This window comes from Hyaena hyaena, unplaced genomic scaffold (assembly GCF_003009895.1).
Source record: "Hyaena hyaena isolate Hyena2069 unplaced genomic scaffold, ASM300989v1 scaffold_34, whole genome shotgun sequence".
Taxonomy (NCBI): domain Eukaryota; kingdom Metazoa; phylum Chordata; class Mammalia; order Carnivora; family Hyaenidae; genus Hyaena; species Hyaena hyaena.
This window is the reverse complement of record NW_024080665.1, coordinates 4,382,928-4,409,306: the sequence shown is the minus strand read 5'-3', so window position 1 is coordinate 4,409,306 and position 26,379 is coordinate 4,382,928. Positions and strand designations below refer to the sequence as shown.

The 26,379-nt window shown below is 43.1% G+C and overlaps 1 protein-coding gene across 2 annotated transcripts in view; it reads right to left on the bottom strand.

Moving 5' to 3' along the window:
* The window catches only part of USP35 (ubiquitin specific peptidase 35), a 67,037-nt gene that overhangs the window by 34,572 nt on the left and 6,086 nt on the right, over positions 1-26,379 (bottom strand). Inside the window, exons 2-7 of one of the 2 annotated variants that reach the window (XM_039228799.1) lie at positions 25,485-26,166; positions 24,318-24,450; positions 22,688-22,817; positions 22,179-22,280; positions 20,451-20,609; positions 15,705-15,898 (exon numbers count right to left, since the gene is read on the bottom strand). In XM_039228799.1, the coding sequence (XP_039084730.1) occupies positions 15,705-15,898; positions 20,451-20,609; positions 22,179-22,280; positions 22,688-22,817; positions 24,318-24,450; positions 25,485-26,157 (1,391 nt within the window). In that variant the 5' untranslated portion in view covers positions 26,158-26,166. Of the gene's footprint in view, positions 1-15,704; positions 15,899-20,450; positions 20,610-22,178; positions 22,281-22,687; positions 22,818-24,317; positions 24,451-25,484; positions 26,352-26,379 lie in introns of those variants that run through there. The other variant, XM_039228798.1, reaches the window with a different exon arrangement.

The following is a 26,379-nucleotide window of genomic DNA, read 5'->3' as shown; positions in this document are numbered from 1 at the left end:
AAAAACATTCCATGCTCATGGATTGGAAGAATATACTTAAAATGTCATTACTACTCAAAGCAATCTACACATTCAATGCAATCTACACATTCAATCCCAATCAAAATTATAGCAGCATTCTTCTCAAAACTACAACAAACTATCCTAAAATTTGTATGGAACCATAAAAGACCCCGAATAGCCAAAGTAATATTGAAGAAGAAAATCAAAATGGGATGCATCACAATCCCAGACTTTAGCCTCTACTACAAAGCTGTAATTATCAAGACAGTATGGTACTGGCACAAAAAAAGACACATAGACGAATGGAATAGAATTGAGAACTCAGAATTGGACCCACAAATGTATGGCCAACTAATCTTTGACAAAGCAGGAAAGAGTATCCAATGGAAAGAAGACAACCTCTTTCACAGATGGTGCTGGGAGAACTGGACAGCAACATGCAGAAGAATGAAACTAGATCAGTTTCTCACACCATACACAAAAATAAACTCAAAATGGATAAAGGACCTGAATATGAGACAGGAAACCATAAAAACTCTAGAGGAGAAAGCAGGAAACAACCAATTTGACCTCCACCGCAGCAATTTCTTACTTGACACATCCCCAAAGGCAAGGGAATCAAGAGCAAAAATGAGTTATTGGGACCCCATCAAGATAAAAAGCTTCTGCCCGGCAAAGGAAACAGTCCATAAAACTAATAGGCAATCGACAGAATGGGAAAAGATAGTTACAAATGACATACCAGATAAAGGGCTAATATCTAAAATCTATAAGGAACTCAGCAAACTCCACACCCGAAAAGCAAACAATCCAGTGAAGAAATGGGCAGAAGACATCAACAGACACTTCTCCAAAGGGGACATCCAGAGGGCCAACAGACACATGAAACGATGCTCAGCATCCCTCCTCATCAGGGAAATACAAATCAAAACCACACTGAGATACCACCTCACACCGGTCAGAGTGGCTAAAATGAGCAAATCAGAGGACTCTAGATGCTGGCGAGGATGTGGAGAAACGGGCACCCTCCTACACTGTTGGTGGGAATGTAAACTGGTGCAGCCCCTCTGGAAAACAGTGTGGAGGTTCCTCAAAAAATTAACACTAGAACTCCCCTAGGACCCAGCAATAGCACTGCTAGGAATTTACCCAAGGGATACAGGAGTGCTGATACATAGGGGCACATGGACCCCAATGTTCATAGCAGCAGTCTCAACAATAGCCAAAACATGGAAAGAGCCTAAGTGTCCATTAACGGACAAATTGATGAAGACAATGTGGTTCATCTATACCATGGAATACTACATGTCAATGAGAAACAATGAAATCTGGCCATGTGTAGCAACATGGATGGAACTTGAGGGTGTTATGCTGAGCGAAATAAGTCAGGCAGCGAAGGACACATACCGTATGTTTGCACATATAGGAGGATTAGGAGGAACTTAACTGAGGACCATGGGGGAGAAGGGGAAGAATAGTGGGGGAGAGGGAGGAAGGCAAACCATGGAAGACTCTTGAATGCCAAGAACAAACTGAGGACTGATGGGGGTGGGGGGGAGAGGAAGGGGGACGATGGGCATGGAGGAGGGCACTTGTGGGGATGAGCACTGGGTGTTATATGGAAACAAACTTGACAATAAACTATTAAAAAAAAAAATGTTAACCAAGATTCCTAAATCTGGCATAACTGTCCTTCAAAACTGAGGGAGAAATCAAGATATTCCCAGATAAACAAAAGCTGAGAGACTTTGTAACCACTTGCCTTGCCCTATAGGAAATGCTTGAGCAAGTCCCACAGGGTGAAAGGAAAGGACACTAGAAATACGTACCTTGAAACCATATGGGGAAACAAAGATCTCAAAAAAGGAAAATACATGACCAATTATAAAAGTCACTGTTGTTATACCAATACTTAGTAATTGTATTTCTTTTGATTTCTAAGTTTTTATTTATTTACTCACTGAAAGAGAGACAGAGACAGAGAGACTGAGCGAGCACAAGTTGGGGAGGAGCAGAGCAGGATGGAGAGAGAGAATCCCAAGCAGCCTCCAAATTGTCAGTGCAAGCCTAATGCAGGGCTCAAACCCATGAACAGTGAGATCAAGACCTGAGCCAAAACCAAGAATCAGACACTTAACTGACTGAGTCACCCAGGCACCCATTTATTTCTTTTTATAACTGTACTTTTTATTTTCAACATTATTTAGAAGAATGATACATGTAAAGAAAAAATTATTAATGTAATAGCTAGTAATTACCCTAACTCTGGTTTGTAATTCTCAATCTTCTACATTATTTAGAAGACTAATAGATTGAAAAGAATTACTGATTTCTGAAGAAAAAAGAATTACTGATTTCTGGTTTTTTGGCATGCAAACTATAAAGAAGTAATTCTGCAACATCAACAACCAAAACAGGTGGGATGGATATGTAAAGGAGCAGAGTTTTTGTATGTTACTGAATTTAAGCTACTATAAATTAAAATTATAATGTTCTAAATTTAGAATATTAAACATAATCCCCATGGTAACAAAGAAAACAACTATACAATAATCACACAAGGAAATTAAAGAATTTAAACATTTCACTATAAAAAAATCAACTGGACAGGTGCCTGGGTGGTTAAGCATCTGACTTCAACCCAGGTCATGATCTCACAGTTCATAGGTTCAAGCCCCACGTTGGGCACTCTGCTTACAGCTCAGAGCCTGGAGCCTGCTTCAGATCCTGTGTCTTCCTCTCTCTCTGCCCCTCTCCCACTCATGCTCTGTTTCTCAAAAACAAATAAATGTTGGCACAAAAACAGACACTCATATCAATGGAACAGAAGAGAGAACCCAGAAATGGACCCACAAACATATGGCCAACTAATCTTTGACAAAGCAGGAAAGAATATCCAACAGAATAAAGACAGTCTCTTCAGCAAATGGTGCTGGGAAAACTGGACAGCAACACGCAGAAAAATGAACCTGGGCCACTTTCTTACACATACATAAAAATAAACTGAATATGGATGAAAGACCTAAACATAAGACAGGAAGCCATCAAAATCTTCTAGGAGAAATCAGGAAAAAACCTCTTTGACTTTGGATGCAGCAACTTCTTACTCAACACATCTCCAGAGGTAAGGGAAACAGAAGCAAAAATGAACTATTGGGACCTCATGAAAATAAAAGGCTTCTGCACAGTAAACAATCAGCAAAACTAAAAGGCAAATGACAGAATGGGAGAAGATATTTACAAACAACATATCAGATAAGGGTTAATATCCAAAGTCTATAAAGAACTTATCAAACTCAACACCCAAGAAACAAAGAATCCAGTGAAGAAATGGGCAAAAACATGAATAGACACTTCTCCAAAGAAGACATCCAGATGGCCAACCAACACATGAGAAAAATGCTCAACATCATTCATCATCAGGGAAATACAAATCAAAACCACAATGAAATACCACCTCACGCCCATCAGAATGGCTAACATTAACAACTCGGGCAACAACAGATGTTGGTGAGGATGTGGAGAAAGAGGATCTCTTCTGCACTGCTGGTGGGAATGCAAACTGTTGCAGCCACTCTGGAAAACATTTTGGAGGTTCCTCAAAAAACTAATAATAGAACTACCTTTTTACCCAGCTATTGCACTACTAGGTATTTATCCAAAGGATACACGTGTGCTGTTTCAAAGGGCACATGCACCCCAATGTTTATAGAAGCACTATCGACAAGAGCCAAAGTATGGAAAGAGCCCAAATGTCCATCTATGGATGAATGGATAAAGACAACATGGTATATATACAAAATGGAGTATTACTAGGCAATCAAAAAGAATGAAATCTTGCCATTTGCAACTACGTGGATAGAACTGGAGGGTATTATGCTAAGTGAAATTAGTCAGAGAAAGACAAATATCATAGGACTTCACTCATATGAGGACTTTAAGACACAGAGCAGATTAATGTAAGAGAAGGGAAGCAAAAATAAGATAAAAACAGGGAGGGGGACAAAACATAAGAGACTGTTAAATATGGAGAGCAAACAGAGGGTTACTGGAGGGGTTGTGGGGAGGGGGATGGGCTAAGTGGGTAAGGGGCTTTAAGGAATCTACTCCTGAAATCATTGTTGCACTATATGCTAACTTAGATGTAAATTTTTAAAAATAATAAATAAATGTTAATAAAAAAAATCAACTGGACACAGAAGATGAGAGGAATGCACGATACCAGGGACAAGAAAGCTATAGGGTATGTAAAAAAAACAAACGGCACAATGACAGAAGTCCCTCCTGATCCAGTTACTGTAAAAGTAAACAGATTAAACTCTCCAATCAAAAATCAAAGAATGGCAGAATGGATAAAAATACACAATCCAACAATATGCAGTCTATGAGAGACTCACTTCCAATCCAAAGACACAAACAGGTGGAAAGTGAAAAGAAGGAAAAGGATATTCCATGCAAACGAAAACCGGAACAGAGCAGAAGCAGCTTACTAATTCAGACAAAACAGACTTTAAGTCAAAAAAGCTAACAAGAGACAAAGAGGGACTTTATGTATTGATAAAAAGCTCAATATAGTAAAAAGATAATAATTATAAACATTTATGCACCAAATGACAAAACCATCAAATTAGATGAAGCAAACACAGAAAATTAAAGGGAGAAATCAACACTTCTACCATAACAGCTTGAGGCCTCAGTAACCCCACCCACAATCACAGAACAACTAGAAAAAAATAGAGGACTTAGCACAACCACCCAGGTCTAATAGACATAAACAGCAAACTCCACCCAATAGCAGCAGATTATACATTCTCAAGTGCATTGAGACCTTTTCCAGAAAGACTATAAAAGTAGGCCACAAATTAAGTCTCAGTACATTTTAAAATAAAAATATCAAAGTATATTCTCTGACCACACCTGGACAAGCCAAATTCAGTAACAAAGAAAATTAGAAAATTCATGGGGTGTCTGGGTGGCTCAGTCGGTTAAGCATCCAACTTCGGCTCAAGTCATGATCTCACTGTACATGGGTTAAGCCCCGCGTCTGAGCTGGTTGTCAGCACAGAGCCTGGAGCCTGTTTCAGATTCTCTGTCTCCGTCTCTCTCTGAGCCTCCCCTGTGCACGCTGTCTCACTGTCTCTCTCGCGCTCTCTCTCTCTCTCTCTCAGAAATAAATAAAACATTTAAAAAAGTTTTTAAAGAAAAATAGAAAATTCATGAAATTGTGGAAATATGCTTTTTAACAACTAAAGAAAAAGGAAGACATCCCAAGGAAAATTAGAAACTACTTAGATACAAATGAAAACGAGGATACAACATACCAAAATTTATGGGATACAGCAAAAGTAGTAATAAGGGGAAACATAATTATAAATGTTCATATTAAAAAAACAAGCAAGATTTCAGGGGTGCCCGAGTGGCTCAGCCAGTTAAATGTCTGACTCTTGATCTAGGCTCAGGTCATGATCTCAGTTCATGAGTTCAATCTCCACATCAGGCTCAATGCTGACAGCATGGAGACTGCTTGGGATTCTCTCTCCCTGTCTCTTCCCCTCCCCTGCTTATGCTCTTGCTCACTCTCTTTGTCAAAATAAATAAACTTTAGGGTGCCTGGGTGGCTCTGTCGGTTAAGTGTCCAAGTCTTGATTTCAGCTAAGGTTATGATATCCCAAAAAGCATTTGACAAAATTCAACATACTTTTATGATAAGTCTGTTTGGGATTCTCTCTCTCCCCATCTCTGTCCTTTCCCCACTTGTACCTTCTCTCTCTCTCTCTCTCAAAATAAAAAATAAACATTTAAGCAAATAAATACATAAACTTAAAAGATTTTTTTACAAATTAAAAATTAAGAAGATTTTTTTTTACATCAACAACCTAGATACACAACTTAAAGAACTATAAAAAGAACAAACCGAAACCAAAGCTAGAAGGAAGGAAAAGGATTCAAGCAGAGATAAATAAAACAGAAAATGAAAAACAAGGCGGGGGGGGCAGGGAATCAATAAAGCCAAAAGGTGATTCTTCAAAAAGAGCAAAAACATGACAAACATTTAGCTAAGTGGACTAAGGGAAAAAAATACTCAAATTACTAAAATCAGAAAGTAACATGGGGACATTAGTACCAATTCAATTAAAATAAAAAGGATAATAAGAGAGTAATATGAATAGTAGTAGTCTAAACAGACCTAAAATAATTAGGAAATTCAACAGTAATCAATAATCCCCCAACAGATGAGCACTGGGTGTTATATGGAAACCAACTTGACAATACACTATGAAAGAAAAAAAAAAAATCCCCCAACAAAGAAAAGTTCTGGAGCTCACAGCTCTTGAGTAAATTCTACCAATCCTTAAAGAACTAATACCAGTATTTCCCAAACTTTTCTGAAAAACTAAAATGCAAGGAACACTTCCTATTTATTTCCTATTTATTCCTATCAGGTCAGCATAACCCTGATACCAAAGCCAGACAGAGACACTAAAAGAAAACTACAGACTGATACCCTTATGCAAACATCCTCAGCAAAATACTAGCAAACAGAATTCAGTGGCACATTAAAAACATTCTTTTATGTTTTTTAAACATTTTATTTATTTTTGAGAGAAAGAGAGAGAGAGGCAGCATGAGCAGGGGAGGGTCAGAGAGAGAGGGAGACACAGAATCTGAAACAGGCTCCAGGGTCTGAGCTAGCTGTCAGCACAGAGCCTGATGCAGGGCTCGAACCCACAAACCGTGAGATCATGACCTGAGCTGAAGTCGGAGGCTTAACCAACTGAGCCACCCAGGCACCCCACATTAAAAACATTCTGCATTATAACCAAGTAGCATTTATTCCTGGAAAGCAAGGATAGTAAAATGTTCAAAAAAATTAATTATAATATATACACATCACCAGAATAAAGGAGAGAAGCACATGATCACCTCAATTAATACAGAAAAAGTATTTGACAAAATTCAACACACTTTTATGATAAAAAACACTTTACACAATAGAAATTACCACCATGAAATAAAAGCAATAGATTAATAACCCACAGTGAACAAAACACTCAGTGTTGAAAGTCTAAAAGCTTTTCCTCAAGGTAAGAAACAATGCAATGGTGTCTAATTTCACCCCTTCGATTCAAAACAGGACTAAAAGATCTAGCCAGAACAACCACACACACAAATAAAAGTAAAATTATCTGTCACCAGATGATATAATCTTGTATGTAGAAAATCCTAACGACCACAGTAAAAGCTGTTAGAAATAGTAATTCAGCAAAGTAGCAGGATACAAAGTTAACACATCAAAACCAGCTGCATTTTTACACCCTAACAATGAACAATTCAAAAAGGAAATTACGAAAACAATTCCAATTACAATAGCATCAAAAAGAGTAAAATGCTTAGGAATTAACCAAGGAGGTAAAAGATTGCATAATGAAAACTTCACAACAATGCTGAAAGAATTGGAGACATAAATCAATGGAAATACATTCCATGATCATGGATTAAGAATTAATATTGTCAAAATGTGACTATTTCCCAAAGTGATCTACAGATTCAACGCAATCCCTACAAAAATCTAATGACATCTTTTGCAACAGAAAAAAAATTCTAAAATTCATATTGGAATCCCAGGGGATCAGAAATCATGAACAACAATCTTGGAAAAAGATTAACAGAACTGGAGGATTCATACTTCCTGATGTTAAAACCTACTACACAAAAGCTACAGTAATCTAAACACTGGTACTGGCATGAAGACAGACAGAGAGACCAATGGAATGGAAAACAGGTCAAATTATTTTTAACAAAGTGCCAAGATCATTCAATGGAGGAAAGAACAGTCTTTTCAAGAAATGGTACTGGGAAAACTAAATGTCCATAAACAGAAGAATGAAACTGGCCCCTTACCTAACACCATGTACAAAAATCAACTCAGAATGGATCAAGGACCTAAATTTACAACAAAACTCTTGGAAGAAAACATAGAACAAAAGCTTCACAATGGATTTGGCAATGATCTAAGATAGGACACCAAAGGCACAGTCAACAACAAAATTAGACAAACTGGATTTCACAAAAATGTAATAATTTGTGCATAGAGACACCATTCAGGGTTTCACTTCAAGATGGAAGGATCCCGAACTCAACTCCTCTCACAGACACACTAAATATACAGCTACATATGAAACCATTCCCTTTGTAAGAAATCTAAAAACCAGCTGAGCAACTCCTACACATCACATGAAAGAGGAAAAAACCACCATTGGAATGGGTAGGAGAGGTGGAGACAATTTCACCAGAAATCCCACCCCCAGCATGGTGACCCACAATCCATAGGGAAATCACAACCATCAGTTTCTCCATGAGGAGGAAAGAGTTTGAATCCTACATCTGGCACCCTAACTTTTAAAACCTGCACCTGAAGGAGGGCCCCAAGGTATCTATCTTTGAACGTCAATGGGGCGAATGTCCACAGGACCAACAATGATACAGCAAACTGATAAACAGTGTTTAAACGGCTTTCATGGACCAAGCATGGCTAACCTGCCAGGAGCCAGCACAGAGACAGCTGAGTGAATCAAGCCCAGTCTTTCTGGGAAAAAGGTCCATTTGTCTATCTTAAAAGTTCAGCCTGGGGGCAGGCTTCTAATCTAACACACATCTAGGGCCGACTGAAATATTTTCCAAAAGACTGCAGAGGCTAACAGGTGTCATCTCTGCGCTCTTTCTCTGCCTCACTCCAGGTTGCATCTCTGGAGCTTATGCACACATCTGGAGCCCTGTTTTTTGCAGGTGCTACCCAGGGAGCAAGCACCCCTTGAATATCTGGTTCTGTTGGCCAGAGAAGCTTACACATGCAGATCACACAGGGCTGTAACAAATAGAAAACAGCTGGGCTACCATATCAGGGAACAGCAGAGGGGCAGCAGACACAAATGCACAATCTTTCCATTAAAGAGGACTATTAGGTTATCTTCACAGTTAGAAATGCCCATCTCCCAGTCTTCCCCTGAGAAGAGATTTATTTGCATACTTTAAAAGCTGCTACCTGAGGGTCTGGCTTCTAATAAGCCCTGCATTGAGAGGGCCTGAGATCCTCTCCTTTAGGACACTGACAGGTCTTGGCACAGTCTGAACTACCGAGAGCCACTAAGAACAAAGTAGGCTGCTTGGACGATCACAATGGTTTGAGAGACAGCCAAAAAGCAAGGGCTGACTGGGAGACGTGGCTGTTTTATCTAATGCACAGAATCCAACACAGAGAGTCAAAGACAGTGAAGAAACAGAGAACTGTATTCCAAATGAAAGAACAAGATAAAACCGCAGAAAAATGGAGACAAGTGGGATGCCTGGGTGGCTCAGTCGGTTTAAATGGCCAATTTCAGCTCAGGTCATGATCACATGGTTCGGGAGTTTGAGTCCCACAACGGGCTCTGCTTCACATTCTGTGTCTCTCTCTGCCCTCCCCTACTTGTGCTCTCTTCTCTCTCTCAATAAGTAAGTAAACATAAAAAATATTTTTTAAAAAAATGGAGACAAGTGATTTACCAGATAAAGAGTTCACAACAATAGTCATAAAGGTGCTCACCAAGGCCAGGAGAACAGTGCATGAACAAAGTGACAACATGGACAGAGAAATATGAGAAAGTACCAAGTGGAGATCACAAAGCTGATAAACACAGTAAATGTACTGAAAAACACAACAGAAGGATTCAACAGCAGATTACACAAAGCAGAAGAAATCACTAGCAATTCTGAGAAAAGGACAGAATTCCTCCAATCAGATCAGTTAAAAGAAAAAATGAAAAAGAGTGAAGACAACCTAAAGACATTATGGGACAATATTAAGCGGACCAATATTCACAATATAAGGGACCCAGAAGGAGAAGAGAAAGGGATTGAAAACTTATTTGATGAAATAATGGCTGAAAACCTCCTTAAGATCTAGGGAAGTAAACAGACATCCAGATCTGGAAGCTGAGAGCATTCCAAGCAAGTTGAATCCAGAGAGACCTACACTAATATTCCATAATTAAGTTGTCAAAAGTTAAAGACAAAAATAGAACCTTAGAAGTGGCTAGAATAGTGGTATCTCTGCGGCTTAGTCAGTTAAGTATCCAACTTCAGCCCAGGTCATGATCTCATGGTTTGTGAGTTTGAGCCCCACATCAGGCTTTTTTCTGACAGCTCAGAGCCTGGAGTCTGCTTCAGATTCTGTGTCTCCCTCTCTCTGTCCCTCCCCTGCTCATGCTGTCTCTCTCCCTCTCAAAAATAAATATTAAAAAAAAAATAAAGCAGCTAGAATAAAACAACTTGTTACATACAAGAGAACCCTCCTAAGAATAGCAGCGTATTTTCAGGGAAAATTTTACAGACTAGAAAGGAGTCCAAGTGAAATTAAAAAACCTCCTATCAAGAATATTGTACCTAGCAAAGCTGTCCTTCAGAATTAAAGGAGAGATAGTTTTCCATACAAGCAAAAGCTGAAGGAGTTCATCACTACTGTACTGGCTTAACAAAAAATGTTAAAGGGACTGCTTTAAGCTGAAAGGTATAATTAGCGACTGGAAAGTTTATGAAAGTATAAATCTCACTAATAAAGATAAATGTATATTAAAATTCAGAATAATCTAATTTTGCAAAGGTGGTAGATTCATCACTTACAAAGCCAGAGTGAAGGTTAAAGACAAATACAAAGCTAGTGTGAAGGTTAAAGACAAAAGTAGTAAAAAGAATTATAACTACAATAATTTGTTAACAGATATACAAGATAAAAGAAAGTAAATTATGACATCAAAGACATAAAACATGGGGAAGAGTAACAACTAGAGCTTTAGAATGCATTCAAAATTAAGTTATCAATTCAAAACAGACTTATAAATAGGTTATTTTATGTTAGGATAACAACCACAAAGCAGAAACCTACGATACACAAAAGAGAAAAAGAAAGAAATCTAAGCATGCCACTACAGAAAATCATCAAATCACAAAGGAAGAGGGCAAGAGAAGAAAGGAACAAAGGAATTATAAAGCAGCCAGAAAATAATTAGCAAAACAGCATTAAGTATAGGCCTACTAATAATTACTTTAAATGTAAATGGACTACACTCTCTCATCAAAGGACACAGGGTGGCTGTGTGTCCCACAGGGGAGGGGGGGGAGGGGGGAGGGGGAGGGGGAGGGAATACTTCCAAACTCATTTTATAAGGCCAGTGTTACCCTAATACCAAAATCAGACAACACCACAAGAAAATTGTAGGCCAATATCCCTGATGAACAAAGATGCAAAAATCCTCAACAAAATATTAGCAAACCAAATTCAACAATAAACAAAAAGGCTCATACATGACCAAGTGCAATTTATAGAGGAATGCAAAGATGGTTCAACATTCACAAAGCAATATGGCATATCACATAAGAAAATGGATAAAAATCATGACTGTCTCAATACACACATAAAGCATTTGACAAAACTCAAAAAAAGTTGGTATAAAGGAAATTTAACATAATAAAGACCGTCTATGACAAGCTCATAGCTAACAACATACTCGATGAAAACCTGAAAGCTTTTCCTCAAAGATCAGGAACAGGATAAGGATGTGCACTCTCATCACTTTTATTCAACACAGTACTGAAAGTCCTAGCTAATAATTAGGCAAGAAAAATGAAAGGCATCATAATAGGACATGAAGAAATAAAACTGTCTCTATTTGTAGATGACATGATATTACATCTTAAAAAACCCCTAGACTCCCCACCCAAAATACCCTTAGAATAAATGAAATCAGTGAAGTTGCAGGATACAAAAATCTGCTGCATTTCAATACAGTAATAACTATAAGAAAGATAAATTCAAAAACAATCCCATTTACTCTATCAAATTTAATCAAGGAGGTAAAAGACCTATGCAGTAGCCCCCACTTACCTGCAGGAGATATGTTCCAAGACTCACAGTGGATGCCTGAAACTACATAGTACCAAATCCTCTATATACTGTTTTCTCCCATATACACCTATGATGAAGTTTATTTTATAAATTAGGCACTGTAAGACATTAGCAACAACTAATAATAAAATATAATTATAACAATATACTGTAATGTTATATGAACATAGCTTCTCTCTCCAAATATCTTATTGTACTGTATTCACCCTTATTCCTATAATGATGTAAGATGATAAAATGCCTATGTGAAGAGATGAAGCAAACTGAGTGACACAGGCATTGTGACATACGGTTAGGCCACTACCCTGACCTTCTGACAACATATCAGAATGAGGATCACTGATGAAAGAAATTGGAGACACAAATAAATGGAAAAATATTCTATATTGATGGCTTAGAAAAAATAATACTGTTAAAATGTCCATAATACCCAAAGCAACTTAAAATTCAATGAAATCCTTATAAAAATTCCACTGGCATTTTTCACCAAAATAGAACTACCCTAAAATCTGTATGGAACCAGAAGACTTCAAATAGCCAAAGCAGTTTAAAAAAGAAAAAGCTGAAGGCATCAAGATTCCAGACTTCAAACTACATTACAAATCTATAGTTATCAAAACAATATGGTACTGGCATAAAAAGATAAATCAATGGAACAGAAAAGAGTGCCCCAAAATAAACCCATGCTTACATGGTCAATGGATATACAAAAAAGGAGCCAGGAATACACAATGGGGAAAGGACAGTTGTTGGGATAACTGGAAAGCCACATGCAAAAGGACAAAACTGGACCCTTATCTTACACCATACACAAAAATCAACTCAACATGGATTAAAGATTTGCACATAAGACTTGAAACCATCTAACTCCTAAAAGAAAACATAGTGTGGCATGCCTGAATTAAGCATACGACTCTTCATTTTGGCTCAGGTCATCATCTCACAGTTTCATGAGTTGGAGCCCCATGTTCAGGCTCCTTACTAACAGTGCAGAGCCTACTTGGGATTGTTTTCTGCCCCTCCCCCACGTGAGTTTTCTCTCTCTCAAAATAAATAAACTTAAAATTTTTTCAGAAAAAGAATAACATATAATCTATAAGCTCCCTGACATCATCTTGATGATGATTTTTTTTGGATCTGACACTAAAAATAAAGATGATAAAAGCCAAGTAAATAAGCAGGGCTACATCGAACTAAAAAGCTTCTGCACAAAGGAAACCAACAAAATGAAAAGGCATCCTACAGAATAAGAGAAAATATTTGCAGATCACCTATCTGATAAAAGGTTAATATCCAAAATATATAAAAAACTCATACAACACAACAGGAAAAAAGCTATCCTATTAAAAAAAATAGGCAGAAGATTTCAACAACAGAATCTTTAAAGAAGATGGCCAACAGGTGCATGAAAAGGTGTTCAGTATCACTTTCATTAGGGAAATCAAATCCACAGTAAGATATCACCTCGCACCTGTTAGAATCCTACAAGACAAGGAATAATGAGTGTTGGCAAGTATGTGGAACAAAAGTAATCTGTATACAGCTGATGGGAATGTAAACTGATATACCTATTATGGAAAACAGTATGGAGGTTCTTCAAAAAATTAAAAATAGAACTACCTCATGATGCAACATTTCCACATTGGAGTATTTATCCAAAGAAAACAAAAACACTAACTGGAAAAAAATATATGCACCCCAATGTTCACTGCAGCCTATTTACAATAGCCAACATATGGAAACAAACTAAGTGTCCACTGACAAATGAATACAGAAAATACATATAATTCCTTATATGTGTAATGAATATTACTCAGCTATGAGAATGAAGGAAATCCTGCAATTTATAACAATTAGATGAACGTAGAAGGCATTATGCAAGTTGAAATAGGTCAGACAGAAAAACACAAATACTGTGTGATCTCACTCATATGGAATCAAACAAAACAATGATAGATCTAGAGAACAGATTTGTGGTGGTTGCCAGAGGTGGCGAGTGGGTGAAATAGGTGAAGGTGGTCAAAAGGTACACACTTCCAGTTATAATAACAAGTCCTGGGTCATAATGTATAGCACAGTGACTATAGTTAATAATACTGTATTGTGTATTTGGAAGTTAAGAGAAAAAATCTTAAAAGTCCTCACCACAAAAAAGAAAAATTTTAATTGTGTGTGGTGATGGATGTTAACCAGACTTATTGTGGTGAGCATAAGACACACATATATCAGATATATTGTATATCGCAAGTTAATAGAATGTCAAATGTATATCAATAACAAATAAATGCAACTCAACAAAATTTTTAAAAAATATCTGATCATAAAGGCAACACACAGTATGGGAGAAATATTTGCAATTCATATCTGAGAAGAGACTAATATACAGAATACATAAGAATTCCTAAAACTCAACTAACAACCTGATTCAAAATGAGCAAAGGACTTAAATAGAAATTTCCCCCAAAGACGATATACACATGGCCAATGAGCACATGAAAATATGCTCAACATCACTGATCATTAGGAAAATGCAAATCAAAACTACAGTGGGATATTACCTCACACCCACTGGGATGACTACTGTCAAAAAAACAGAAATGTTGGTGAGGATGTGGACAAACTGGAACCCTCGTGCACCGCTGGTGGGAATGCAAACTGGTGCAGCCACTGTGGAAGACCATATGGAGGTTCCTCAAAAAAATTAAAATTACAACTGCCCTAGGACCTATTTCACTTCTAGACATATATGCAGACAAATTCAAAGTAGTATCTCAAAGAGCTATTTGTACACCCATGTTCACAGCAGCATTATTCACGAGAGCCAAAATGTAAAAGCAACACTTGGGTTGCCAGTCTAATAGGGTTGCCAGAGGCTGGGGGAAGGGAGAATGGGAATATGAGAAGTTTATTAAGTATACAGCTTCAGAGGCGCCTGGGTGGCTCAGTCGGTTAAGGGTCCGACTTTGGCTCAGGTCACTATCTCACTGTTTGTGGGTTCGAGCCCCGTGTTGGGCTCTGTGCTGACAGCTAGCTCAGAGCCTGGAGCCTGCTTCAGATTCTGTCTCCCTCTCTCTCTGACCCTCCGCTGCTCACACTTTCTCTCTCTCTCTCAGAAATAAATAAAAACATTAAAATTTCTTTTAAAAAAAGTATAGAGCTTCAGATTTACAAGATGAAAGTTACATGAATGGATGGTGGAAAGCTGCACAATGTGAATGTATTTGATACCACTAATCTGCACAATTAAAATGGTTAATACGGTAAATGCTATGTGCATTTTAAATACACACACACACACACACACAAATTGTAGGAAAAAGAGGTCTACTTCTGTGGCTTAAACATTAAGTGATTTTTAAGCAAGCCTTAAGTTGAATAGGTAGCCATTGACAAAAAAAGTTTTGTTTTAGTAAAGGGAGCAGGGGATGTCTAATACCGGGATAAATGGAAGTTCTATTCAGGAAGACACAACCCATCCAGTAGAAAAATCAGTGATGTTGACCAACCCTGAGCAGAACCCATTCCAGCCCCAGAAGTCCCATCTCAAGTTCCAATTCAGTCTTGACCTACTGCCTTGGCAATGGCCTGGAGCCCACTGGGACTTCTCACCTGCCCCTTCATGTACCCACAGACCTCAGGGGATTATGCCATCAATGCAAACCAAGACCCACCCTCTCCAAACCTCTGCCCCCACCCCATTCACGAGGGAGCCCAAAGGAGAGAAGCAGGGGCAGACAGGAAACTTGAATGCAGCACCTACTCAGAAGCCATGAACAAGGCTTGAAGGATGCTGTTCACGTAGCATGTGTTGCCCAAATTGATTAAACCAATCTTGCCCGTGTCTGACTTGGCCATGAGCCTGGGGTAGAAACCAGCCAGCTCACTCTTCTGCGAGGTCCAGGCATCCTGGCCCAGCAGCTGCTTGATGCGGTCCTCATTGGGAACATGGAGGTCCTGAGGAGAGAACAAGTAAGCAGGATGGTGGGGACCATGGTCAGCTCTCAAACTATCACTTCCTCTGGGAAGTCTTCTGGACTATAGCCTACCCAAGCACACTGCCCACAAATGTTCTTGATATATGCTTCCAACCTTACTCTAGGTTCTCATTTTGACATGTGGGCCTTCTATGTGACCTTCCATGTCACACTATCTTAGGAAGGTATAAAATTCCCATATTATAGATGAAAAAACTTAGACCTGGAGAAAAGAATTTTCCGGGGACAAACAGGCAGTAAGTGAAGAATCCTTATGTTCTTAGAGGGGCCCAGGGTACAGCAGACTCTAAACAATGAACACACAGGCTCACCAGTCAATAGATTCAACAGCATCAAGATCTGAGTCCTACTCCTGACTCTTGTGCTAACTAGCTGCCTGGTCATGGTCAGTAAGCCTCTCAGACTCGGTTTCTTCATATGCATCAAGTGAGGCATATCAATTTGGCACCAGATTCTCACTGTGCTGGCACACAATGATGCTCCCACTTCTTCTACTTTTAGGTTTGCCATCAGGTTTAATTAGTCACCGCCTCCCAGCAAGATCCCACAGACAGGATGGTGGAGGGGCCGGGGGCCTGAGGTATGGGTCCCAGTCACAGACAGGATGGTGGAGGGGCCTGGGGGCCTGAGGTATGGGTCCCTGGTCACAGACAGGATGGTGGAAGGTTCTGGGGGCCTGAGGTATCAGTCCCTGGTCACAGACAGGATGGTGGAGGGGCCTGGGGGCCTGAGATATGTCCCTGGTCAACAGCTCAGGGATTAGCATGCTTTCTTATTTATTCTCCTTTTTTAACATTAAAACAGATGCACCTAAAGGAACATTACCCAGCCTGGATTCTAATGATAATGTATTTTAAAAGAAAACACCTAGGCCTAATACGGGAGTTAACAGATTTAAGTGACATTCCTCAAAGTCCTATCATTTCCAGATCCTGAGCTCAGTCCCTAGATGTGTCCACGCCTCCAGAGTTTCCAACCAGCTGAGCACTGAAAGCTCTGGTCTCCCCAGCGCACATCGTCTGACCACTGCCGAAGGTCCAGCTCAAGCAGTGGTTTAACACTTCTCCTCACTCATTTCCAAAGAACGTTTACCAGACCAGTCAATCATCTCTCACAAATAAAAAAAAAAAAAATATATATATATATATATATATATATATATATATATATATAGGAGCCTCCAGAGCCAAGATAAAAAGGTACAGACTCATTATCTTCTTAGTCCCTTCTTTTTTCTTCCTATTATCCCCTTTTCCTATTATCCCCCATTCAGTTCCCAATCCACACACAACATAAATAGGGACAAAAAGGCGAAAAAGAGCTTCACGCATTCTCTCTCTCTCTCTCTCTCTCTCTCTCTCTCTCTCTCACACACACACACACACACACAGACACACACACAAAACTATCCACACTAGAGAAAAAACATCAAATGCCCTTTTTCCCCAAGAAGGTAACTTGGTACTCTTAGGAACATAAAGCAAAACCATAAAGTAAGTTTCAAACTCCTAATGTTACTGGAAATTTACATACAAAAGCTCTCTTAGCCAATAAATACATATTAGAAAAAAAAATTTTTTAATCCTATGGATACTTTGTGGTCTTGCCTCTGAAACTAGCTTGTACCAAGAGGTATTCAAAGCCAGAGGACAGGGGCACCTGGGTGCCTCAGTCACTTAAGCATCCAACTTCTGCTCGGGTCATGATCTCACGGTTCATGGGTTCAAGCCCCGCATCAGGCTCTGTGCTGACAGCTCGCTCAGAGCCTGGAGCTTGCTTCAGATTCTGTGTCTCACTCTCACTCTGATCCTCCCCTGCTCATGCTGTCTCTCTCTCTCTCTCTCTCTCAAAAATAAAACATTAAAAAAATTTTTTTAAAAAGCCACAGGACAAATATAGCACATCTCCCTTGGAGCTATTTTCCCTAATATTCAAGGAATAAAAATGTTTACACTAAAACAAATGTTTGTCATTACAAAATCCATACTTGCATCCCTGAGATAAAATGAGATTCTAGAGAAACACAGCTTGTGTCAGGCTGCATGGGCAACTCCCTTTTCTGGGCTCAAGGATTCAGAGGAAATGTTTGAGAAGCCCCATCTGCCAGATTGAACAGTCAGTCAGGTTTAAGGCCCTCCAGTCTGATCTTTCTGATGTCCATTCCACTCCGTTGACAAACTGTGCCTTCTCCCACACCCTTCCCTCTGGCACTTCTGGACAGACTTCATCCGGCCAGTCCCCATCCCTCAAAGCCTAACTCCTATATCCCCTCTCTAGAAGACTTTTCGGATCTTCTCAAGTGGCATACACATGTTTCTATACCTTTCTTATAAAGTCTAGCTGCCTGCACCTAGCAGTAAAGGTGTTTACAGACTCATTGTTCCCTGGATCAGACCACAGCCCCTAGTGTGAAAAGCCTGGGTCTCGCTCAGTGTGGGTTTCCCTCCGTACCCAGTGCAGGGCCATGCTCCCTCCTCTTTGTTTACACCTCCAGGACAGCACCCTCCATATGCTCACTCAGATATTTGCAGGGCACAGAGATCAAAACATGGTCCCTGCCCTCCAGAAGCTCACAAGCTAGCAGGAAACAATAACAGTCACTCCCAACAAGTCAAAGCCCTGTCTTCTCTGCTCATCTACCTCCAGTGACAGGCAGCTCATGATCCAGCAAGGTAGCCACTTCTGTTCTAGGCTGGCTCTCTCAAATTCTCATATGAGGTTAGAAAAACTGCCAAGACCCAAGTAAATGGCAGAAGTTTTGTTTATTGCATCTGCTCTCTCTCACTCATGGTGGATTGTTCCCTTGTGTGTTTTGTCATTTTTGGATTATAAACTCATCTTTAGCTTTTTCTTTTCAACAAAGAACTTTATCTTTGTTGAAACTTGAAAGCACTTTCATTTCTGTTTCTGTAAGGCAACTCTTGGGTATTAAAAGTTCATAACTATTTTTAATGTTAGTGCCTAAGATTAGGAGTCCCACAACCACAAAGACAAAGAGAACTCAAACCCTAAACCCGTAAGAGAGCAGGCCAAGGATTACAAATTTCCTTTTTCTCAATCCAGAGTGCAGACCAAGCCGGAAAAGTTTCCTTGACAGCTACTTGACTTACATGTATTTTTTCTAGGTCGCTCATTTGCCAACAATAAAGCCTTTCTTGGATCCTGGTGTATATGGGCCCCTTAGTGTTAAAGCCTTAGTGGCAGCAGGCCCTAATAAGCCTCACCCCCTGTCCCTATAAGCTCAAGCCACCTAGTGACTAAGGTTTCACCCTCCCTCACTCCCTCCCCACCCCAGGGCAAAAATAGCATCATCTCTCACTTACCATTCTGGATTCCAGTTCTGGCTTCCTTTTTGGCCCCTGGGGATTCCCCTTTACTTTCTTGCAAGCTCAGCTACGTACTTAAAAAGATGTTTGTTATATTTTAACAAGCATTTCTAGGTGTTTTGTAGTGGGACGCTTTTCAGGTTATCTGCTGTGACTACAGAAAGTCAGATCAGAGGGTCTATAAGGGCTGCCAGCTACCTAGACATCTTTCACCCACACCTGGACCTGTCCTCTGTATCAAGCAATGGGAAAGGGCTCTGCAACCAAGCACCCTGCTTATGTCCCTCACTCCCTCCTTGATTTTGCACAAGTCACCAAAGCCTCCCAAGTCTCATTTCCCTCATCTATGAAATTCAGGTAACAACAGTACTTGCTTCTGGTTTCTTGTGGGCATTGAAAAACAAAATGTATGGAAAACACTGTCAAATGCGGCACTACCTACAAATGTTACTGTCCCAGCAACCTAGCAAGCCCAGGTCAGAATGCCCTTCTTCCTGGTAGCCTCCCCCTCTAATTGGATGACCCTTCCCACCTCTGGTTCCTCAGAGGTGTTTCCTAAGACGCTTAGATCAGAGGGACTGCTAGGCTGCAGGCTCCTCAGTGGAGGAGACTTGGTCTGTCTCGAGCCGTGTGCCCAGTTCCCAGCCTCGGTCTGGCACAAAGCAGAGCATCAGTAAAACCATGTAAACACTTGAAAACAATCAGTGCTCTGGAGTGCCACAGCTAGAGGGAGACAAACACACAGATAGTGACAACACGTGACACTGGGATGTGGGAGCTGTGGAAGCCCACAGAAGTCCTGACCCAGCCTGCGGTGGGGAGAGGGTTATCGAGAGTTGTCAGGGAATGCTTCCTGAGGGAAGTGACATTTGAGCAGAGCCTTAGTGGAGAAGATTCAATGGATACAGGAGCTATCTGTGCAGATCAAGAGAACAGTTTATAGTTAGAGAGAAGATAGAACAGTATATGCAAAGGCTCGGAACAATCAAGAGAGGTGGCCCATCCAGGGAAATAGCAGGTGGCTCAGTGTGCTTGAAGCACAGGTGGGCCAGGGGAGGTGATGGGAGACAGGCAGAGACCAAATGATGGGGGGCTGTCACTAACCTGTAGTACAGTATTGGGCAAGGCCCAAACCAGCACCCTTTATGGAGCAGGGCAAGGGAGCAGTGGGAGACTGTCACTCACCTTAATGGCCTCCATGACAGGCTCGTACAGATCTGGGAAGCCTGGGAAGCGGAAGACCATGCAGTGGACCAGCTCCGCAAGCTGCTCCAAGCAGCTGGTCCCGGAGTTGGAGTCCTCCTTGACCAGAGAGGCCACCATGGGGGGGATGTGAGGGAGGAGCTGTGAGAACAGAGGAAGATGAGGCTCGATACCATTTACCACTAACCTAAACCATCGGCTGGTGGTCAGTATTGAAAACACCCAGAGCTCCCTGAGGCAGGGACATCTGTCCATCTGCCACTGTCCCCTTATCTACATGGGGCTCTGTGCCGTGCAGGCAAGTGACTCTTTTTACAATACACATGACCTTGGACATCCTGCCACAGTCTCTTCATTTGTCAAATGGGATAAATAATTCCTTCCCCACACTTGACAGGAGGCCTGAGCCCAAGCCCCGGCTGTTAAGCTTCAGCCAAATGGCCTTCCAGGGGAGCCTAGCCTGGATGGCCAGGGCTACTCTTCTTTCTACCAGGATTCTTTCTCCAAAGAATGCTTTGGAATGCTTACGGGTCAAGCCCTTCACCTCACGATGTCTTTATTCGGCAATTATTACCCCCATCTTACAGATGAAGAATTTGAAGTTAAAGAGATTATAGAATTTACCAAGAACTTCCCCCATGTGTTACAGGAGAAACTGAGGTGTCTGTCTGAATCCAAAGCCTGTTTCTTTCCTCAGTGCTACAGAGTGCTAACTTTCAAACCATGGGGGTGCTCTACCATAATGTCCCAGAGATGGACAGAGTCAGCCCACAGGAACTGGGAGCAGGGAGCTTAGGAGAAGGATGAAAAGAAACACAGATCTATCTGTCCAGGCCCTGGGAGGCACCTGTGGCAGGTTCTTGACAAATATCACCTCATATAATGCTCTCCCACCATCCTAGGGAGTTAGCCTGTTCTAAGACCTCAGAGGTAATCACCTGGCCCAGTCACCACATCTGACAAACGGCAGAGATGGGACTCAATCCCAACTACCCCAATCCCTGGTTCTGTGCTTTTCCTGCTGCAGAAAATTACGAAGTGTGAATTTATGCCCTGACCAGGAGCCATCAGTATCTAGGGACCCATCTACAGGTCTGGGGAAGGAAGGCAGGAGCATCCCGCGCCCCAAGGACTACAGGCTGTCCTTCCCAAGGGATGGCCCCAAAGATGGCAGAAAGGGCCCAGAGCTGGAGACTAGCTCACCCAGGTGCTGGTTGGCAGCAAGGTATAAGAAGGACAACAGGCCAGAAGTCAGACCAACTCTGCTAGAATCTTCCCAGTACCACTCACCAGCTGTGTGTCTGGGACAAGTGATTTAACCTCTCTAAATTGCAGTTTCCTCAACTGAAAAATGGAAAAAAAGGACAGACTCTCCCTTAGGAGAATTAGCTATTCTGAGAGCTAATATACGTCCTGTGTTTAGTACTGTGCCTGGCACACAGCAGGCACCCAAAGAACATTAACTGTCATCATTCTAGGGCTGTCACTCTACTATGGGCCTGTTGGGAGGCCATGCAAATTCTCGGGCCTTAGTCTCCTATACAACTCCTGCAAAATGGAGTCTCAGGTCTCCTCCAGTCCTAATGTCCTGGATTTTAAGGTCTTGGGCTTCAAACTTCCGACACCAATAGAGACAGCACGTCTGGTCTCCACCCAAACCAGTGGGGGATGAAGAGCCACCCATACTCCCCAAGCACACAGGGTCCTTACCAGGTGGAAGGCTTCATGGGAGTGCTGGAAGGTCAGGAGCATGTACTTGAGGACAGACAAGGCAGCTCCCCGGACAATGGGGTACAGAAGCTTGGAGAAAACCTAGAAGAAAGTCCCTGGTCAGGAGTCCCCCATGCCCCGGTCCCAGAGGCCAAGTGTAGCCTCAGACCTGAGAGGTAGTCAGAGATGCCAGAGTTGAAGCAGCAGACCCCTGAAGGATCACGAACACTGATATGTCACAGATCTAGTCGATGGACAGATGGGTAGCAAGACAGATACCTGATGGGAGGGATGGATGGACAGACAGACCAAAAGTGAGATACATATTCTCGAATGAGTAGAGAAACCGTTGTGGGAAACCTGAGGCCCACAGAAGGGCAGTGAATTGTCCCAGGTCACAGTTAGCTTAGGTGGGAGCCCCAGTGCTCTGCCTCCCAGACCCACAACTGCCCCTGGCAAGAGAGAGTGGGAAGCGCCGGAAGCCAGGCCTAGGACAGGGGCCCACCAACCTTCTCAATTTTGGCGAGTGAAACCTCAATCAAGATGCTGAACTTCTTAACAGCGGCCAGCCCCTTCAACAGTGCGATGATCCACTTGTCAATGTTCTTGCCCAGGGGCCACGACACCCAGTCGATCATCCTGGTGAGGGGAGTGACAATGACACAAGGGCGGCGGAGGCCCTAAAGCCTGGGAGGGGTAGCCCAGGCACTAGCCATGATGTCCTCAGACCCCACACTGATCCACACCTGCACAGAGCAGCCCTGGGGTCCATGGGATGGACAAGACACCTCTGAGAACTACAAATGAGCCCAGCACAGGCATCTGGCAGAGACTGGGACTCCCAGTGCAGCAGAAGGTGGGGCAGGCCCTCTCGACAGCCCAAACCTCACTCGCCCCACGCACACAAGACTGCAATGGCAGAACAGGGCTTTCAGCGGTCTCTGCCTGGACCATGGGGCCCACCTGCAGGAGCGCTGTCCCCAGGTTGGAAGCTTTGGCTCCAGCAAACCCTTGCCTATGACCTAGACCAAATCACTTTCTCTAGCCTCAGTTTCCTCCTCTGTAAAATGAGGACAATATCTACCTCACAGGGCTGTGGTATGGATTAGAAGAAGTAACAATAGCTAGTTCTTGTAGTATTAATTCTGCACCAAGCACTACTCCATCTGCCTTATATGTATTAATCCATCTGACCCCCACAAGATAATGCTTGTATGCACACAGCATGAAGCTGCCACACAGAGGCACTCAGGAAAATGTCACTACATCATTACTTTTGGACTCAATAAGTAGACTATGCTATAAAGGGGTTGAACAATTAAAGAGTAAAGTCATAATGATTGTGATGATAGTAATTATCACCACTGCTCTAAGCACTTTATACATGTTATTTTATTTAATCCTTGCAACAACCCCATAAAATGGGTTCAATTACACATTTTATAAATGAAGCGGAGACCTACAGAGGTGGAGTAACTTGCCCAAATTCACACAGGCTAGAAGCAGTAGAGCCAGGATTTGCACCCAGACAACTTACCTCTAGAGCCCCACACTCTTACCCACTAAATACAAGAAATTCAGGAAGGCCCAATGGAGATGGTAGATCTATACACAGGTATGAAGAGCATGCGAGGTGAATGGGATCTACAGAGCCTAAAGCCTGCAGGCAGGGGGGTAGGCAGTATATTCTGGGATCATTGTACCAGCAGGTGGGGCTAGATCATAGGTGCGATGACATTCAAATGAGGTGAGATATCCAAAAGCCATGAGCTGAAAAGCACCCAAACTCCTGCCAAACTCGGAATGCACTTCATAATATACTTTAAGCTTCTAGTGTGACCCCATGGAAGCCTAACAACTTCTGACACCACCCTTGCTATTACAGAGGGAGAAACTGAGGCTCAAAGAGTTTATTGACTTGTCCAGGGTCATACAGTTGCCAACCACCCTGACAGCATTGCTAGGGAAGGCTCTCTGCATCTCCCACATCCAGTCCTGGGCTGGGCACAGAGCAGGACTCAAAAAAATATGGATGAATGAAAAAGCATGAGAGCCTGGACCCCCTAACACTAAATCTAGCCAAGCAACTGCACCCAGTCGAAGAAGGGAGACCTGACCACCACCCAGCCCTCAGCCCACCTGCTGATGGCCGTCAGCATCTGAGAGTCTGTCACACTGTCATCATTGCTGAGGTTCCGAACGACACCATCCATTAGCTCCAATGGAAGGTGCTGGACCACGCTGGCCAGGGCACTAGACGGAGGCTCCTCCTCTGGAATGGGGGGACTGGGATGAGCTTAGCAAGACAGGTAGGCCCCTCACCTCCCCCAACACTCCATACCCTCATGATGCCAAGGAACTAGCTAGGCTTCTGCAAGAAGCACAGTGGGGCCACCCCCTTACCTCCTACAGCATCACAGCCGCCAATCCCACCTTAGCTTATTCACTCAACAAACCTTCACGTGCCCTGTATGGGCACAGAGAAAGCACTGACCACCCACCACCACCACCACCACCACCACCACCACCACTTGTGCCTATACAGGCAAAATCTGTAAGAAAGGGTAACACTGGGACTGGCAACAAAAGATAGAAGGGCTGTGCGACTTGAGGGAGGACATTCCAGGTGGAACCACACAAAGGATTCGAGGTGAGAAGAACATTTAGTTATAAAAATCTGTTGTCCAACTGGATAAGGGCTTTTAAACCTGACCTTGCTCTTTGTCCCACCAGGTGAGTTCCTTTCCTCTCAACTGAACAGCCCTGTTATCAGGGAAGGCAAAGATCTTATTTCACTCGTGTATACTGTAGTCCAAGTACCACAATGGCCAATGGAGGCCCAAGTGTTTACATTTCAGAATTGAGATGTTCAGGCTCCATCGCATCTCTAGAACTTTGCCTCTGCCTGCCCAGGACACCTCGCGCCTGCTGCTGCCCAACGTGAATCAAAAGTCACCACTTCTACAAAACCCATCTGACCCAAAGGGCTTGATGACACCCATCCACCCCACTTCCTGTTGTCCGCTCAGCCCCTGGTCCTGCTTCTGGACAGCATGCTCTGAGTCGGTCCCTCTCCTCACCCAGCAGTCTGCTCCTCGGTATGTGCCCATCACCCACCACAGGACAAAATCCACAGCAGGACCCCAGGATAGCCCTGTTACCCTAAGGAACATCGCAATCTCCCACCTGCGCATTAGCCCCTTACACACACCAGGCAGACCTCCCCACGGCCACGCCAAGCACGGGAACCCGCACGTACAGCCACGGCGCGCACGAGCTCCCACGCCACCCGCAGAGCACACACACCTGTGCAGGAGATGACGGCAAACAGCTCCTTCAGGCAGGGCAGGATGGCAGCGGGCTGGGCGCGCCACAGCTGCGCCAGGAGCCCGCTCACCTGCTGGGCCTGCTCCAGGAACTCCACCGCGCCCTCCTCGCCCTCGGCCGGGCAGCGGAAGCGACCCAGGCAGCGCACCAGCTGCTGGCAGAAAAGCAGGCGGTGTGGGCCGTCAGGGACGCAGCGCGGGTGCCTCGCCAGCAGCCGGGCGACTTGCGCGCAGACAGCGGGGCCCGGGCGCTCACACACGGTGCGCAGCACCTCCCGTCGGAGCAGCGCAAACACCTCGTCCGCCGCGGGCCCCTCGGGCAACAGCTGCAGGCCGAGCTGTACGCAGGCGAGAGCACGGGCGCCCGGTGGGCCGGCGCCCCCCTGCAGCAGGCGAAGCACGCGGCGCGCGCTGAAGAACTCGGCAAAGACTTCCGGGTGGTGGCGGCCGGCCACGTGCAGCAGCTGGCAGCCCACGCGGCGCGGCAGCTCCTCGGCGCCGCTCACGTAGAGGCGCGCGCCCAGCGCCAGCAGCGCCAGGCACTGCTCCCGCTCCAGCGGCTGCCGCGCCGCCTCCAGCACGCGCCGCACCAGCCCCTGCTTCACGCTCGCCGGGTACGAGGACGTCACCACCGCCTCCAGGATCTTGTCCATGGTGCCGCTCTGCAGGGAACAGGGAGCAGGGTCACACTCTGCCCAGCAGGTCAAGTTTCCCAAGCGGCCCCCTGCACCAAGACTGGGGGCGAGCAACCATCGTTCTGGACCTCGGTTTTGTCCTTTGTGAAATGGGGCGAGGATACCTGCCTCAAGGGGAGGTGTCGAAATGAGGTAAAGCACATGAATGGCATGTAACGAGCCCCAGGGAGTTGTCGTTAT